Source organism: Excalfactoria chinensis, chromosome Z (genome assembly GCF_039878825.1).
Source record: "Excalfactoria chinensis isolate bCotChi1 chromosome Z, bCotChi1.hap2, whole genome shotgun sequence".
Classification (NCBI taxonomy): Eukaryota; Metazoa; Chordata; class Aves; order Galliformes; family Phasianidae; genus Excalfactoria; species Excalfactoria chinensis.
Window position 1 is genome coordinate 53,985,126 of NC_092857.1, and position 19,839 is coordinate 54,004,964.

The 19,839-nt window shown below is 36.6% G+C and overlaps 1 protein-coding gene across 2 annotated transcripts in view; it reads left to right on the forward strand.

Annotated features, from left to right (window-relative positions):
• Nucleotides 1-19,839, forward strand: part of XRCC4 (X-ray repair cross complementing 4) — a 172,076-nt gene that overhangs the window by 56,004 nt on the left and 96,233 nt on the right. For both annotated transcript variants that reach the window (XM_072359156.1, XM_072359157.1), the window contains one exon: nucleotides 14,179-14,345. In XM_072359156.1, coding sequence (XP_072215257.1) covers nucleotides 14,179-14,345 — 167 coding nt within the window. The remainder of the gene's footprint in view (nucleotides 1-14,178; nucleotides 14,346-19,839) is intronic.

Consider the following 19,839-nt stretch of genomic DNA (forward strand, 5'->3'; position numbering starts at 1 on the left):
GCTGTTGGTTAACATGTGAAAACATAGTTAAGTAATGTCTCAGTATCACAATGTAGACAGCTTTAGAGAGGGAAAATTAAGTTGTCTGTCCTCCTGTTCCATAGCACTGTACTGTGCAATCTTAGTAATTGCATTGATGTATCAGTCCAGGTGTGAAAAACATTCACCATACCTTTTGCTTCCTTTTATATTTTATTTTATTTTTAATGAAAGGTCACATATTATAGTTACATCTTGTTACATCACTCACTCTTATGTACACCTGTTTTCTTAGAGGATCAACTTGCCTAGGAAGTGAATTAGTTTACTGATAAATTAGTTGGAGTCCTTAGTATTATATCAAAGCAAGTATATTTAATGCAGGTTTATTTTTAAACTTTACAGTATAAATTTATAAATAAATATGTACTTAAGGTAGATTGATAGCACTGTCTGGCCTTCAAAACGATATTTAGTTAGGTGACATTTTAATATTGACAGTTCTTTAAATGTTTCTTTGCATTGCATTGTATCTCTGTATTACAATGTATTTGTAATACATGTATTTGTAATACATTTGTAATACAATGTATTTGTAATACATGTATTACAATTAATTATTTAAAAGGCAAAATAAGCAACATAAGGCACTGAAAGTAACTTCTTAACATCGAAGTCTTCATGGTTGGACACTAAAATGTTTTTAACATGAAATCCTTAAGTTGAAAATTCTTAGAATTAACTGAACTGAGTTCTTTTCCTCACCTAAATTTCATTGAATGTGGCTAATTATTACACATTTAGCTACTTGTCTGGTGCATGCTGATTTCGCATTTGAAGAAAACATGGAGTGTAGAAGTAACATCTTACCATGAAACTAAAGTTTAGCTCCTAGAACTATAACCTCAGCATTTCAGAATGATTTTAAGGGTGCCTGCTGAGATTTATTAGTTTTCTCCTGCCTTTAAAGTTTTTTCTTTGAAATGGTACTGAAATGTTAAAACTGGATAGGCTTCACATTAATGTTGAACAGTGTAGTGCTCTGCAATGACCTTTACCTGTAGAAGAAAAATGTTGTTTTAATTATTATTGTATGGCAAAATACATAGGTTGCTCTAGATTTAATGCCTGAATGATCTTTCTTGCTCCACAATTTAAATTTTGTTATAGTTTTTTTTTGTTTGTTTTCTAATAAAAAAAAAAAAAAAAAACGCAAACTAGTTTATACATTTATTTGTTTGTTTAAAATAAGTGAGGATCTCCATTAACTGTAAAGATTTACACACTATTAGTGCATTTTATGTCTGTATAGTTTACAGAAAGTTTCAGTGGTCAAACTTATGCATCTCTCACAGTGTCTTTCAAGAAGATACTGGAGAATACTCCTTGATTTTAAATTCTTTTTTATTTTATTTTATTTTTTTAATGATAGAAAAATGTCTTGAAGGCAATTGCAATTGTGTAAATTTTTTCATGAAGACAAAAGATGTGTTCATCAAGGAGATCTACAAGAATTTGCTCCTGTGTGTAGGTGTTTTATAGAACTGTTTAAATCCTTCTGCCCAGTTAACATTACATGGAATTTTTAATTCACTGGGAATTTGTCATACTCACTACATACTGAAAAGTTCCTTGTTTGTGGGTATAGCAGAGCACATACAGATGTGCACCACACTGATCAGGTGGGTGACCTTAGTACTAATGAGAAAAATCTTTAATCTCTTGTTTTCTTGCGAGGAATAAAATAACTCAGTTGAATGAAGTTTTCATTAAGTAGTTAGATGTCTGGATCTTAAAGGCTTTAGCAAGTGGCTGTCAGTGTTCTAAAAGAGGGTTGTAAACAAAGGAGAAAAATAACACCCAGAAAACAGTCTTTGGGTGTTCTCAATGAATCCTGTGTTATTATTATGTATTACTCACACTGGAAAATTGTTTGTAGTACTTCGCTGGGAAAACTTTTATATTTTGTCTTAGTCTAGGCATTCTCTCATGCTTATTCACATGGTTATACATTTACTTTCCTAGCAAAGAAATATTGAACTGTTAACTCTCAGAGTACAACATATTCAAGGAGAGTCAGACTTATATTACTGCAGAATCCTGACAAGTTCATTCCAAGGGTGTATTCAAGAAGCATTTTATAGTTTCCATTACTTCCCAAACTCAGAGGTCAGTGTCTGAAGGGAAGTAGCTCCCATGACACATTGTCCTTATATATAACACTTATTACCCTAGACATTTCAGTTATATTTTATTAAAGTTTTTAAAGAAAGCCGCAGTCTGGGTTTCATATGTAAGAATATGATCAGTTGACAAGTAGTTCTAAAATACTTCCATTATGCAGCAGCTAACACATAGTGTAGTGGTTTTTTTTTTGTTGTTTTTTTTTTTTTTTTTTGTGTGTGTGTGTGTGTGTGTGTGTGTGTGTGTGTTTTAACTCTTGAAAATATTAATCATTCATATTTTGTTACCTTGGAACTTACGCTGACAGTAATATCACAAGCACTTCTGCAGGCCTTGCTTTTATTTTGGAGATCTGCGCTAATAGTGCATTCATCTGGATCCATATTTCATTGCATTTGCTGTAACCTTTAAAGAGGTTATCAAAAGGGTTACATTAGTCTTTCATTGATATGTATCCTCAATATATATTCTTGCGGACAGTGTAGAAAATACATAGTTCAGATGTTTTGCACTTCTACTTGAAAGATTTTCCATAAATAAGCTTGGTTCTAAAATAATTTTTTGTTGGCCACCTGAACTTAAATGCAGAATATTTGACAAACAAACAAACAACAACAGCAACAAAAACATCTCCAATGTATTAAATGAAAAATCCTTAGCAAGAATCCTTTCATACTATGGGCACTCAAGCCTCAAACACAAATATGTTGCTGTGTGATATGTTTATGTGTCATTTTCCTTGTGGCAGTGGTTCATGTATTGTCCCTAGCCCACAGGAAATACACTCTGACTTATATTATCTTATTAGGGTTTCCCTCTGAAAGCTGAATTAATGGACTTGTGAACCATTTGTGTATTTGAGCCATATATAAATTACATGTTAAACAAGGAAGAAAATAGGTTTTGATTTCCAAATAAAGCTCATTCTGTAACACATTTAGGGCAGTTTTTAAAATAATAAAATGTGCAAGGGTTTTACCCTGCTTCCTAAAGAAACAAAGCTTATGTGATTGTGCTGTGTGCCTTTACTGACTGCCAGTCTCTTCCCTCTCCCCCCCTCCTTTCTTTTCTCCCCCTCATAACTTTTGAAACTACTGGCCAATTTCAAACAGATTTGACAGGAGTAAAGGTCTCAGATATCAGGTTCCTAGTAGTTTCATGGAAATAGGTGGCTGGATGGAGAAGAGAGACCCTATTCATGTCTGCTTTGGGAAAAAAAAAAAAAAAAAAAGCAAAAAAAAACAACTGTGGAATGAGATCAACTGTATTATTAGACACTAGCAAATCCTCATGGGAAAGAGAAATTATGAATGCCCCCAAATAAGGGGAAAGCTTTGACTGGATTTCTCACCTTCTTAGACATTAGGGAATCCAACAGAAGAGTCATGTCCATAGGAAACCAGGCTTCAGTAGTTCCATTGCTCACAGACCTGCTTATTGCTCAGAGAGGTAGTAAAGTATCTGATTATTCCTAGATCCATTGAATTAATGAGGAGGAAGATGAAAAAAAGATCTTTTAAGGGTGACCTGCTTCAGTTGTCTTTGTAAACTTCAGAGGCAGTCTGGTAGCAAAGAGTTGAATGGATAGTGGTGCCTAAAGTAGAGAAGGAAGTGATAAAAGGGAATTATAAAAGAAGATAAAGCACTTGGACGTATGAATAAAATGCAAAACCACAAGTTCTTCTGTGATGAAGCTGTAAATCATCACAAATTTGAGAAACTGAATTGTTTCTTTACATAATCATGAGTCTTATCGTTATCTGTGGAAATATAATATATTGTTGTCCATTTCTTATTTATTATTCTAACAGATAACTAATGCACCTGGTCCTTCTGGAGCTCTGCCTCTGGGTTTTTTATCTCAGGGCTTTTTTTAATTTATTTTTCTTTTTTTTTTTTTTTTTTGGCTTGGAAATAGAACTTTGTTTCTGGTTACCATTCAAAAGGAATTCAAATAAAGGCTTAACATTGCAGTTACTGAGTGTTGTTGCTGTGGCACATTGTAGTATTCAGAGCACTTTTAGTTTTAAATAGTTCAATTATGTAGTGGTGATGGAAAAAACAGTACTGGCTTTCTGTAGTTTAGCACCTTGGGAGATGAATATTGATTTGATGTAAATGTCCTGTAACTTTACTCAGTTAATTCCTTTCTTAAAATGTATCAGTTTGCTGGATGCAATGTTAATTGAAGTATTTTCAGATTGAATTATAGTATGCAGCATTTCATAGTAGATCAGTTTATGTCACCATTAATGGGGGAAAAAAATCTCCTCATGAGTGACGGCTTTTTAGAAAAAGTTTGGAAAAATGATTACAGAGCACTTAAAGCCAGTGAATCATAGCCTGGCTAGATGCTGACCAGACCATGTCACAGCTGTCAAAATTCAGTAGCTAAAGACCATTTCAGCACTGGCAGGATTAAGCTTCTCAGAAGTAGCTGATTGTATAGATACATGAAACAGGATGTTTCTAAGGAGTATAAACATGAAATAAGGGAACTTTTCAAAGAGTTTGAAGGAGGAGTTATAGATATAGATCTAATGCTGTTCATAAAAGAAACATATCCATCTGTTTCTTGATACATGTCTCACAGGCTCTTACCCCACCACTTTTATCTATCAATACCGCTCACCTAAAAAATAGAATAAATGTACAAGTATTTAAACAATATCTGATGTATTCAGTATTTTTATGCAACAATTTTTTGCTCTAGAACTATCAGAAGAACCTGGTATTCTGGAGTCCAGGTAATCCACATATTCTAATAATTCTTGAAGGGTCAATATGATGGGGGGAGAAGAGAAATGAAACATAGAAATGAAGTAAATATTGATGATCTACAAATGTCAAAAATGTCCAACAGTCTACTGCTAGACTTTTTGCATAGTGTACTTAGTTGTGGATTATATTAAGAATTGTATGTATTATTCTGTTCATTTGCAGTAATGAAATGCAAATTCAAATTAGAAGGAAGTTTATTTCATCTTTTGAGCAATAAAGCGTGACATATATAGAGCTAAAGCTACAAGTTCAAGTGTTAGTTTAACAGGATGAAGGTTGATAGAGATAAATAATGATATGTAGATAACCAAGTCTGAGCACTAGAGAGAGAACTCTGTAATAGAAGGACCAGAGTCTGTCCAAAAGCAGTGCATACAAACTGGGAGTATATGTATTTAAAACCTTGCACTCAGTGCCATCATCTGTGTCACTGATGAAGATGTTGAAGAGCACCAGTGCCAAGACCGACCCCTGAGGGACACAGCTTGTGACCAGCCTCTGCCCTGACACAGAACCACTGATCACAACTCTGTGGCTGCAACCAGCCAAACAGTTCTTAATCCACTGAACATTCCATCCTTCAAATCCATACCTCTCCAATTCAGAAAGAAGAATGTGGTGAGCGGCTATGTCCTTGAGTTGTGAGAAGCTGAGGAACTGTGTCTGTTTCATGCAGAAGGGGTGTCTTCCGTCATTCTGGGAAGGGGGCTAGTAGCATATCCTCAGTACCTACCATGAAGTTATTGAGAGGACAGAGCTAAGTGTGTGTCAGGAGGGAGAGGGACAGCAGACGTAACAGCAGCCAGAATTTCCATCTGGAAACCTCCTTGGGGATGTTCGAGGCCAGGTTGTACGTGGCCCTGGGCAGCCTTATCTAGGGTGGCAGCCCTGCCTGTGCCAGGGGGTTGGAACTGGATGGTTTTAAGATTCCTTCCAACCTAAAACATTCTGTGACAGAGTGGAAAAGTTTTTCTTTATGAGACTAGTCAAATATTGATACAAGTTGTCCAGAGAGGTTGTACAGTGTCAGTGATTAGAGCTTTCCAAAACCCAATGGGATTAAGCCCAGAGCAATAACAGTCTGTTCTCTGAGTAGGCTCTGCTTTGGCAGGAGGTTGAACTTGAGACCTCCAGAGGTCTTTCTAATTACTTAGCAATAGGAGTTTTCAGGATAGGAATTTGTTTTCAGTAGTGTACAGATTGGAATGGGTTGGATGGAAAAAAAAAAACAAAACAACAAACTTGTAAGTGATAAAGCCTTTTTCAGCTTTACTTCTGCATCTTTCCACATGATCCGAGTATTCCCTCAAAAGGGAATCTTGGAAGCTATTTCTGCACTGTGCCTTGGTCCTACTTCTTAGTCAAGTATATTATGATAAATTTTGCCGCGAACCTGACAGAGCACTATTCCAAGCACCACTGTGGTTGCATCTAAACAAGTAAATTTACAAGTAAATTTAACAATAAAATTTTCTAAGAACATTCCCAAGTATAGAGGCCAAATGGTGGGAAATGGTGTGGATCCATACTCTTAGTCTTTTGCAGACTCCAGGACAGGCTGGCTGCATGTGAAGTGCCTCTTGGGAACAGTACCTAAAATGTCCTGACCCCTCAGATGTGCCTGCATGCTCTTTTGTAAAGTGGTAGCTGACATGGGCCAAGGACAAGCTGGGGCCCATGTAGAGCTGTCAATGTACAAAATGCTCGTATATTCTAGTGCCTGGCAGTGTTCCCAATTTCTGCTTAGTTTATTGTATGGGTATGGCCTCCTTGCACTGTAGTCACAAAGGATCAATGGTACCACAAATATGTAGGTTTGAGGATGTGAAAAACAGCAAAGCACCATCCAAAATATTTGGGAATCCCTTCCATAAAAAGTAGTAGATCCAGATGGGATTTCATTAGTTGATGTGCAGCAAATACAACGGCAGTTTATGTGGAAGGCTTCTGCAGCGCAGTAAAAACCTGAAAAAAATAGCAATCATATATGTCAGCTGTCCTGCTTTAGAATAAATGTAATGCCTTCATCGTGAAGGTAGATAGGTTTTTCTATTTCATTGTGGTTTTTTGGGGGTGGGGGGTGGGGGGGAGGGAGGAGGTGATGAAGTAGTGCTTTTTCTCATAAATAACATTCAGGAGGGAAAGGCAAGAGTGGAGAAAGGCAGAATTTTTGTCTTTACCTTGATTTTTACAACTGATGATCGTATTCTTATACTGACTGATGTAACTGGCAAGGTTTCTTGGCTTCCATGATATTCTGCAATGTTTCTAGCTTCCTAGAGTTTGCTCTTACAAAAGCAACTTCTGCTTTCACATATTATCATCACTGTATTATGCAAGTCCAGTATACTCTTTTTTTTTACCACACCCAGGGATGTCATGGTTACTGTTGAATGATTTCCCTGGAGATAATAGTGGCAAAACTTTAAAAAATCAAGACCACTCACTGATTGACTTAAGAAATAAAAATGGTATAATGCTTTCCAGATACGAGCTGGTAACAATACTTCCTTTGTATAAGAGACTAAGTGTCAGCATTGATTCATTTGTAGGTCATATTCTTTAACCCTGTATATGAATTTTCATTAACATTTTCCTCTTTTTAAATACCTATGAATTTTCATAGAAAACTCTTTTTATTTTAATCAAAATTTTGATTATATCTTAATTTGGAATTTGTGCTTGTCTGGGGTAGATGATTTTTGATGTCTGACTGATATTAACATTAGTATAACTCTAGAAATCACAGTCTGTCTTCAGGAGTTCTAGCTCCAACCAAGAGGACAAAATCAGTCTCTTATATCGGCTAATGTAATTTAAGGGTGCAAGGGATGTGTTACCTTTTCTTATCATAACATTAAATGTTATCTGGTAAGTTATGTCTAATCTCTGTCTGCGTGATAAGGAATTTCCCTTCTGTGTCATACATAGGCAAGGTGATCAGCTCATGACATAAGGATAGTTTAGCTGGTAGCTTAACTTATCCTAGCAAAGTTTTCCAAGTATAAATTTGTGCAGGAGCTGGAAAATTAATTAGTAATTCTTTTGGTTTGGTTTGGTTATTGAGATTCATATAGAAGGCTTTTTGAATGTTGAATACATACGGTTTCAGACTGTGGAGGATATATTAAAAAAAAACAAAACACCCCCATCTCACTTAATTCCCAAAGACCCAGCTGAAATGATACTAACAGAATGGAAAGAGTAAACTACAGCAAGAAGCACTATCAAGAAATATCCTTCCTAGCATTGCTCCGTCTTAGCCTGGGAGAAGTGTTGAGAGACACTCAGGATAAGGCAATGACAAAAGGATCTGTTGTTCCTTGGGTCTATAGGGCTTTCCTGCTTCAGCACAAGGGTCACATCAGCTGTGATGGACTGCAGATTATGATAAAAGCTGGGAGAGACTACACAGCTGCTCCATGCTGGTGGGCCGATGCAGACATATTTTTTTCACACACATTCTTCATTAATATTTCCCTGGTGAAAGGACATGTGCTTAGACACCACCTTGTAGGAGGCAGCACCTGTCTGCAAGGATGTAAAAGTTATTAGCTGAGTAAACCAGCTGAATGTTAGCACAGCTTGAAGGAGAGCACAGAGTTCTCTGAATCCTACCCCAAAGGTGTAGGGAAGGTGAATGAGATTGTGATTTTGTGGCAGGCAGTATGCTAACTCATGCAGTTTAAACTCCTTTAATTTAGTTCTCACAAAGAAAATATTTTGATTTAAAAATCAGACCTATCTATGGATATGGTATAAGTACATATTTTTTATACTATCATTTTCAAGGCAAAAAAAGCAAAAAAAAAAAAAAAAAAAGCAAATTTTGGGGGGCTAGGAACTAAGAATATAAAATGAACAGAAAAGAGGCAGCCCATATAGCCTCCCATAGCCTGCCAGAATAGGAAAGTACAAAATCTAAATAAACCATGTATGGAACTTCCAGAATATATTTTGTATTACAAATACTGTTAGAAAGTGTATTTGCTGATACTGATAGCATGTCAAACAATGCAGATTCAGTAACAATTTCCATCTTTTTTTTTTTTTTTTTTTTTTTTTTTTTTTTTTCATAGACCAGTGTGTCATAATGAAAAATTGCTGCTATTGAAAATTATTTCCATGTTAGTATCTAGCTTTAAATTGTACTTTGGAAAACGGTTCTCAGACACTTTTCTTTCAGTGCATGACCTCTAATACTTACTGCCTTAGATATGACACCCTCAGTTCTGGTGGAATGAAGTGATACAGAGATCACTTAGCATATATGTATTTTTAATGAAAAGTGAAATCCGGGTCTCATGTCTCTGCATAGTCAAGTAATTTTCATGTGGTTTCGGACTTTTTTATGGAAAAGATTCTTGGAAGATGTTTTAATGCCAAAGCCTTTTTCATTTAAATATTGGTACTTTAAAAATATAGAAAGAAAAAAAAAATGAGACGCTTTTAGGTTTTCTGCCAAAATGGTTTCTGCCTTGCAGTTGAAAACACTTCTTTATTCTTCTGTAAAGGACAAACAGTGTTTGGATAGAGTGAGAGGTGATGGGAAAATGATGGTTTTGTTACAAACATCCAATTGTTGTTTTTATTGCTAAGCCTTAGTGGATAAGTGCTGGCTGTAATTTCTGATGAAGAGGATACAACTTTAAAAATTATTCTCTATCCATATGAATGCATCTTTAGAAAATTACAAACAAACAAAATTAAAAAACAAAACAAAACAAAACAAAACCCACCAACAAACAGCACCAAAACTATCCAACAATAAAGCAAACATTGAAGAGCAGCACTGTATCAGTTACAGTCAGTTTGCTGTCCCCTGGGACCTCTAGATCTGGTCATTCTCAGTGTGAATTAAGTGTTCAGTGCTTCACTGTTTTACATAATGCTTTTTTGAATTGTCTGAAAGAGGAAGTGAAAGGCAATGTCTGCAGATGAGGCAAAGTTAGAGAGACCTGCAGCAGCTGGAAGAATAGCAAGCAGTACAAACTCATCTAGAGAGCAGCAGCATGCAGGAATTTACAAAACGAGATTCGCCTGGAGAATGTAGTCCAATTCAGACATGTTGTATGTAAATTTGGTTTAATGAAGTGTTAATGTTGACATTTCACTCAACACCATAAGCAAGATCTATCCCTACTCTGCGAAGGACTTCAGAATCACGAAATAACCCGAGTTGGAAGGGATCTGTAAGGATCATGAAATGCAACTCCTGACTCCATGGATGCTAAAAAGTTAACTGTTTTTTATGGTATCCTAATCTTAAACCAATTCTGAATCATTCTAAGATTCTATCCAATTTCTCAAGTGTATTTTTGTGTATTTTTGGACAAATGAATGATTTCTTGTCTTCAGTGCATATATAAAAAAGAATAATATGTAGGAAAAACAAACTTCCCTCTTTTTTTTAATTTTTTTTTATTTTTTCTGTGATCTTTTTTTCCAAATATTCGAACTTAAGATAATTCTGTCGTAGTGCTGCAAAGTATATGTCTGTCCCAAATTCAAAAGCCTCAGCACTAAAATGTTGTTATTTTGTGCATTTACCACATTGCCTTCCAGTTTGGAACTGCAGCAGGACCTTAGAGTAAAGCTGCCCTGAGACCTGGTTTTCTTTATATTGTTTTAGAAATGGCTCTTGATTTGCCTTCGTGCTTTGGAGGCAAAGCTGATCTGGCTGCCTTTTACGGTTTATCAGCCTCTCAGCACTAGGCTCTGTAGCACAGTGAGTGCCAATCAGTTGTAATTTGCTCCGATAACAGTGTTGCTATTGTTAGTGCTAACATTTCTGTTTGTTAAATTGGCAGTGCAGTAGCTGGCTGTAACAAATAATTTCATGCTGAAGAAACAAATTGAGAAGGCTTGTCTGTACAGGATGTGTAAGATTCTCTATGAAGGTGGCATAGTAAAACCTCATCTCCGACATCATGTTACCTTTGGCTTAATAAGGGCCATATTAAATATCCAGGGTTTTTCTGCACTGATGCACGCATGAACACCACGTGATACGGTGTAGCGTCAGTATGGCGGTGTAAGGTATTGCCTTCAGTTGCGCTCTTCTGAGAGGACAGTCAGGCTCTAAAATGAACACTCAAAGTGATGTCTCATCATTCCTCATATCCCACCCGCACCTTCTGGTTCAGGGGTTAGCAACAGCACCATGTGCTCTGCTCTCTGCAGCCTGACCTTCCTCCTCTTTCTTTTCAGCATTCATCAAAATGGTAGCTTGCCCAAAGGCTGGCTTTGGTATCTCTCAGTTCTAGAAAAGTATTTCTATGCAAATGGTGAAGGGCCTGGAAGTCAGCTGGTGTGAGGAATGTCTGCAGCCCCTGGGTTTGCCCAGCTCAGATCAGAGGAGCTGAGGGGAGCCTCATGGCGGCTGCAGCTCCTCACAGGGAGCGGAGGGGCAGGAGCTGTGCCAGGGGAAGGGCAGGCCGAGCATCAGGAAAAGGTTCTTCATCAGAAGGCAGTGGGCATGGAACGGGCTGCACAGGGAAGCAGGCACAGCCCCGAGCTGCCATAGCTCAGGGAACATTTGGACACCACTCTCAGACACAAGGTTTGGGTTTGGGTGGTCTGTGTGGAGCCAGGAGTTGGATTCAATGACTGTAATGGTTCCCTGCCAACTCACGGTGTTCTGTGATTGTAAGTGTATCAGCTTCTATTTTAGAAAGGATTCTATTTTTCCTTATAGATTTTCAAATGTTCTTTTGTGGTTGTGATCTGTGAAGCCAAGGATATACTTTGCAGTTTGAAAGCCCCTTATGACACAAGCAGTATCATCTTATGTAATGCATTTAAGCTGAAATGCTGTTTGCTTATAATTGTGTACTTGTGAAATGTCTGCCATGTACTTGCTATGATTTTGATTGTGAACAGAACCCAAGTTTTGGCTGCAGTTCATTCCCACTAATGTCTTTTAGGAATATTCATATTTTATTGTCCTATGCTGAGTAAACAGTAAGTCAGACAATGTGTATTTGTCCTCATTAAACACACTTATGTTTGCCCTATCTCAACTGATTATATTAAAGTATGAGACAAGACTGTGTACTCTTCCTGCTGCTTCTTCTACAGCATAAGTAGATCATGTTTCTATTTATCTGTGCTGCTATGCTTCTCTATCTCTGTGGCTAGTATTAAAGTGTGGCATGAATTGTTTATCCGTATAGTGTGATGGTAGCTTGCAAGTGATGAAAAGCAGTTTCCTTTATGCAAATATCCATCTTCGTTAATTCTGTCAGACAGCAAGTGTGATATTCAGGGAATACAGGTCACTTTGTGGGTTACTGATAATGTAATCTAATTTCCAAAAATAAATTAAAGGAATCTTCTTATCTGTAGCCATCAGATGTACATAAGCTAAAGGGAAACAGTATGTCAGACACTATACATGTGAATTCAAAGGAATAATCAGAGGAGAATTTGAAACGAAATCTTTTCTGATTAATTAGACTCATTGAAGAAGTATCATGGTTTGTTGCAGAGACTGTCACAGATTAAGTATCTTATCTAGGCTGAAGAACTGATATTTACTTCAAACGTTCCCTAAAGGTCTTGGTGAGCAATTCCTACATGGCATTTTACAGCAGACCATTATGTATAGCAGTAGTTAACTTCATTTTTAAAATCAGCATTAAGAAAAGCTTATTAAAAAAAAAAAAAAAAAAAAAAAAAAAAAAAAAGGTGTTAACAAATGCTACTCTTCTTTTTTTGTGGAGGACTTTTTCTTCCCACATAAAATGAAGAAAATGTATGAAAAGGTAATTCTATTTTTGAATAGGTGAGGTGCCAGCACACAGACCGATATCTTCCCTAACTAACTTTTCTTTTTAACATTAATGACATGTTAGAGTTGAAAGGAGGTGCAGTAGTTCTATTTCTATTTGTAGGGAATGGCCACAGGACCTGTGAATCTTTTTAAAGATTCCAAGACATGTGAAAGGACCCCTTCTTCCAAGCACTCAACCTTTCTGCAGGCATTTCCAATCAAAGCTTAGTCACTTAGATGATTCTATTTCCAAAAGATCTATTTCTGCTATTGTTTTTGCTGGCCAGAGTCTGAGTTATGCTGAACAGCCCAGTCTGCTTTTCTATAGCTTTGCTCTCTGTGTTATCTTGTTCTCACGTCAGGCAAAGGTGGTGGTGCCTCCAATGGCTTCTGTGTACTTGAGCAGCAACAGAAGTGCAGCTGAAGGCACTTCAGATTCTCCCCTTCATCTGCACACAGAAGAGCACCAGTCAGGTCCTTCATTCCTGATTTGTGTTTCTTAGATCACGTGTGTGACCCCGTTCACACAGCCTCTCTATACATCTGCAGTTGCCCCAGTCATGTTGTACATATTTATATCTTCATCCAGCTGTGTGTGTTTATAGTTTGGTTCATAGAGCCTTGTGCATATGGCTGAGCTGTTACTCCTTTAGTGTAATAGAAACAACAACCTTCTGCCTGCCAGACCAGGCAGAACAAAGCTCTTCAGACCTCTTGTACATTCTATATGTCACCCTAATTGCAGAAGAAATGCAACTGTTTGCTATAGATCCCATCTTTTTGTCTCAGTGAATTGTTGAGGCTACCAATTTAATTGAGGGTCTCTTTTTATTCTTAAGAGCTTTACAACTGAGCCCAAAGTAGGAAAACTTTGGAGCTAGTTTCTGTATATGAGGTACGTGCAAGGTGGGCATTTGTAAGGCTACTTTAAATCAAAAGTAATTAGTGTTCTTTGGTTTCATCTTTAATTTTTGTGATTGTTTTAATATGGAATTGCCAAAACAGAGAGCGAATTACATATTTCGTAGGTCAAATAGCAAGAACAGTGCTAGCATCACAGTAAGTTTTTCAGGTCCTGTCATTTTCATGCATCTTGTGTAAAACTTGTGATTATATCTTTATATCACTGACCTTCTGTGTTTTGTACTGGAGCAGACTGTTGCTATGTCATATTACACTTCCTCTATTGTACATCTTTTCCTGCCATTACAAGGCATGTCAGTGTTTTCTTCCTGTGTGTATTGAATGGCACATGTCCAGTAAGACATTGTTAGCTGCTTAAATAATTGGCAAATATGTTACTCCACATGCTGCTTCTCATTACAAACATATTATATCCTTCTGAACACGAGGACTGTGAAGTGTTTCTTATATCTATGCTTACTAAACTTATTAATTTTCTGGAGGGGTGCTTTGTGATCTTCACAGAAGAAATAACTCAGTCTTTTCTTTTGTCCTAGTTTAGACTTGGATCTCTGAAGCTGCAAAAAGTGTCACGTCCAGCTGATGTGGTTAAAGAGCTGATTGGCTATTGTCTGGACTGCTTAGGAGGACTCCAGGTGAAAAATGAGCACCTGCAAAAAGAAAATGAGAGGCTTTTCTGTGATTTGAGCGATGTTGAGAAAAGGTAAGTTCAGAAGGGTATTCACAAGTCATTCTGGAGAAAATCACACACATCTTTAGTCTTCAATGATGAGGCCCTGGATAGCTGCCCAGAACAGCTGTGGATGATGCGCCCTTGGAAGTGATCAAGGCTGTGTTGAGTGGGGTCCTGGGCAGCCTCATCTGGTGGGGGGCAACCTGCCCATGTCAGGAAGGTTGGAACTGAATGGTCTTTGAGGTCTGCTACAACCTAGGCTATTCTACAATCAATGCAGACTTTGCTGATGGACACATTTGAAGTCATATAATGTGAAATGCACACCGATTTTTTTTTTTAAATTGAGGAAAGTTCTGCACTTAAATATTTGCAGCATATGTGATCTTCTTCCTGTGTCAAAGATAAGACTGATATACCAGACCTTGCGTTAAAGCTGTTTTTAACCTTATGTAGTGAAAAACAAATCACCCCTTTTTTGCAGAGTCCTTTCCACTCTTCAGCTAGCTGGTATTTTTCTTTCCTTTCTATAACCCTTATGACTAGCACTTTGAATCATTGACATTTTTGACTGGTAAGTAAGTTGCCATTGCTTTAATCTTTCCTTTGGCAGCAATCAGAATAGAAAATGAGGATGCTGTTATAGGAAAGAGGACCATGTGGTGTATTTCATTAGCTACCGTTTCATTTATGGTCTGAATTGCCTGGTACTGCACACTGCAGTGAAGTCATCTGTGCTTACTTTAGCTAGTATAAGGTGGTTAGCATGTATAAGTCAGAGATTTATCTTGGCTTTCTGTAGCTTTATCTGAAGAAACATGTTTAGGGAGACTGATGAAAGCACATAGCTAATTGGTGTTAATTTATCTTGAAAAGCAGAGCTAGCTTTTGGAAAGAGTTAGTTTTGTTTCTCTCTTGTTAAAGTGAGTAACAGTTTTTCCTGACAATCTCCCTGACAAGCATGTGGCCTTCCTAAATAGTGTTTTATTGCCTAACAGTGTATTGAACAATAGTGTATTGTATAACCAGCATGCAGCACTGTGTTACACACTAATGTGTAGTAGGCATTAGTGCTTATATCAATTTCCATGGTGGTGTACCACTTTTAAAGAGTAACCCCAAAGAAAGATTCATAGTTGCCTGACAACCTTTGCTCTGTAAAGCAATGTATTCAAGACTTTAAAAAGTCTTGTTTTTTCTCTAGTGTGTTTATATTTTGATAGTAAAAACATGATTTTTCAAAATAAATACTGTTGTGCCATCATCAAACTTTGATCATGCCCCCTAAATAGAGTATAAATAAAGTATAATAATTTTCAACTAAACATTAATTTTTTTCTCTTCTTTTTTTTTTCTTGCCTCAGCTATTTAACGCTGCCTCATTGCTATTTTGGCCTCATTTGCTGGGCCAGGTTGCTGAAAGTTTAGTGGAGCTGCACAAAAGCTTTGTCTGCGGTTGTTCTCTAGAGAGCATTTCAAGTTTCATGTTCTGTGTTACATTTGTGGTTGAGAAGTAAAAACTAAAACCAAGTATGAAGCATATGGTGGAAGAATAGCTCTCCCTCTTTTACTTGAAAATAAGGCAAATCAGCTCAAATTCAACACTTCTCACTCATTTCAGGACATTATTAGAATCAAAACAGAGTGCAGACTTGCAAGGTTTGGTTTTTTTTTGTTCAGTTTGGGTGGAATAATAAGCAAGGAGAACTAGATGGAATAATTCAGTCACCTCTTTTCCATTTTTCTGCTGTAATTTTCTGCCAGTCATTAAAGTTTAATGAGCTCAGCAGCTTTAAAAATCCTTATCCTGTGGCGTTCCTGGTTCTCCTGAATGCTCTTTCTGCTTTCCGTACCCTCAATAAAATGAGTAACAAGTTTCATTCAAGAAGTTACATCTGCCTCGTGAGCAGTCTGTAGACTAAATGCCAACCCTGGTCTGCTGTCTGAATGTACAGGGCTGCTCCGAAAGTAATGCTTCCTATTTTATGAGGGTGGTCTATGATATCAGAGGCAAACTTTGGTGCTATGGCAGTAGAGACTGAACCTTCCCACCAGTATTTTACTATATTTACTTCCATGTGATAGATGGCAGCAGAGGGGGAGTCTGACAAGATGGTGTCTGACATGGAAGTGCAGTTGAGGCAAAGAGGTGTCATTGAATTCTTCCATGTGGAAAAAAATGGCACCATAATAACATTCACTGATGCTTGTTGAATGTTGATGGAGACCACAGAGTGAATGTGTGCACAGTGAGGTGATGGGTGGTGCATTTCAGCAGTGGTGACACTGCACCTTCACTGGTGCAGATTGTTACAATCATAGCATGCAGGCTCTTGTTCATTGCTAGTGAAAATGCACAGCTAATGGTAGTGACTATGTCAACAAACAGTTTATTGTAGCTGAGAATTTGCTCTATCAAATGGTGTTATTGTGCTCTTTGTATCTTTTGTTATTTCCATGGAAGCATTATTTTCAGAATGACCTATGCATATGAGATAATCAACTCATCTATATGTTGTCAGCAGTTTTCTGACATGTTCAAGAATGGCTTCTGCCATGCCTCAGAGATGGACAAGTTGAAGTATCAAAGCAGAATAGCTATAGCTCTTATTTCATGTAGATAATTAAGGTAATAAATATAAAACAGTAATAATCTTTAACAAAATAATTTGTTGGTAAATAAAGCAAAAGTTAGGTATTTGTGTGTGGTATTTATTTTTTATCAAGCATCTAAAATTAGGGTAGACAAACAACGATCAAAATAGCTGTGAATTGATGTTGTGGTCAGCTATAGTGACAGTATGTTTAAATCACAAACAACTTATAAAAATGCAGGTTAGGTAGCTTGGCACTTGAAATTGGCTCTTCAGAAAGAGCTCATTGAAATTCCATACCAACACCAATGCTGGGGGAAGGGAGGCTGAAGTGTAGTAGGAAGTACAGTAATTATTTTGAAGCACAAAGGACAAGGATAGATAGGTAGCACATTTCTAGTATTTGAGTGTGGAAAATGCATAAATGTCAGCAAGTTGCATAGTTCACATTAAATTTTGTGAAGCATGTACGATCTCTATATTTAGGCAGCACAGAAGGACTGGACAAGTACATTATTTTCTGAATTACTTATCATAACCGTTCTTAATACTAGCTGTTTTGTGTAGCATGTGCAATTTTTTAGACGAAAATCAACTTGTATGTCTAGCTCACTAAAGGCACTGTATAAAAGACAGATCTTAAAAGTAGAAAACACGAAGCACATGCAAATAAGACTTATCCCATTCTATCCATTAAATGCTGTTTATTTTCATTATTCTTGAAAGTTGTCTTTGAGATCAGTAGCTCCTTTTTTTTGTCCTGGAGAGATTATAATTTGGTGAGACAAATCACGCACAGGCACGAGCATATGATAAATTGCAGTAAAAGATTGTATTTGTAACTGATGAGGTATTGGAATGAAACCCATCCAGCTTTGCTTAGTGGTACATAATTCAGGTAATGCATGCCTGAGTGAATCCTGACAGCTGTACCAAGCTGCATCCAGAGCCACCCCCTTAAATGCAGTCCTGATGCAGTCACTGCAACTCTGATCTAGCAGCAGATGACTGCTACATTTTTAGCTATTTCTTGCGGTATAATGTTTTTACCTAAGTGTTAATGTTATTACTTGCAAGTGTAGCATTACTGTGAAACTATATCACATTTGCCCTTTGTTGAATGCTCTGCGAGTTGAATTTCTATATGTGAGGAATATACATATGCATGACTTCCTTTAAACAATTAAAATAAAATGGAAAAATATGTTGACAACGATGAAAATAATCACGCATAATTAAGTAATGGCATTCTACAAGTTGATTTTACCTACTGTGTCCTTCTATCGAGAACATTTAATATCCTCTTATATGCATACAGGAAGTGTGTATTTTAGGATGCTTTTATTTTATTCCAGAGCACCAAGATGTTGGCTACTCTTGCAATAGATTCTGTGCTTCTTATGGTCCAGGCAGTATCAGCCACACACCATTGAGGGTCTGCTGTAACATGGGTTTTCATCAAAAGGATTCAAAGGACTTCATTGGAATTGTGTTATCTGGCACCTTTTTGGCCAAGCAATGGAAATATCTTAATGTGGCAGTTTAAATCAACCTCAGTTGCTCTGCCGTTGACCAGTTCATGATGAAAATGAAGGAACAGCAGTAAACAATTTCTTTACTTAAATTGTTTTATGGGGGAGAGGGGAGTTTTCTAAAGGTCTTGATATTAATATACATATTTAACAGGAAAAAAAAAAAAAAAAAAAAAAAACTTTTCAATTTTTTATGTATATGAACATCATTATTTTCAATCATATAAATGACAATTTGTCCAATAGTTGCTTTTTAAAAATTATTTTTATTTATTTATTTATTTTCTGTAATGTCTGAGAGCTGCTTGGTAAGTGTGAGGCAATCCCTGTCCTTACCCTTCTCCTTTTGTGAGTTAGTCATGGCATGCCTGGGCCCTGTATTATGGTTTATGGTTCTTTGTACTTTGATTTTTTGTCTGTTTTTTCACCACTAAACAGTTAACTTTCCTTTAATAGGTGGAAAACCTCCTGATACTTGATTAGTACGTATGATCTTTCATTTAGGAATTATTGAACCGATCTATATGGTAATGATGTTCTGTTATTTGCATTTAAATTAGATGAATTATTTATCAAGTATGTCCCTAAAGCATTGCACTGTAGGCTTAATACTTGATGAGATTATTTTCTGTTGTCTTTCTTCTTACATCATATATGGTTTTGATCTATGAATGAAATAATCAGAATTTATATAGCAAGTATGCTGAAGTTTCTTATCTTATAAATTAATATTTTTAAAATCTCTTATGCATATGTGTTTAATTCTAAAAAAAAATCTTCTGAATATTTTTCACCATATTTACATAGGCTGGTGCAAAGGATGCTGTTAAGTTATTGCTATTTGAAGGAATACAAGTAGTTGTCTTAATCAGTAAGATCATCAAGATCTTACTTGTTGCCATCTACTACTGAAGTATTTGGGTTTCAACTCAAGGTCTAAAAAATTATAAAATACTAGAATAACTAAATGAGCACATTAATTGCAAGTCAACACTTTCTTCAGTGTTCCATTGTTTATTTATATTCCAGTGTTGCCTTTCCTATATCTGAGTATACATGCATATTCTTAATTTTAACAAACTTCATTCTGTTGAAATCCAGCTACCTACACATTAAACTTTTAAAAACACACACAAAATTTATTTATTTATTTATTTATTGCTCTGAAAATTATTGACGTCTTTAAAACCATTTTCACATAATTTCTTAAAAATTTAATCCTAACAAGTAATTCTGGCTGGTTCAGAAAAGTGATGGCTGCCAGTGCTCACAATATCTCAGCCGCATATGTCTTGGAAATGGTGTCCAACACACTAGAGCTTTTAGGTTTTTTGCCTTTGGATGAAAAGGAAGATTACTGGTGCCATTAGGTGATGCTCCAAAGCCCTGATGAGTTTC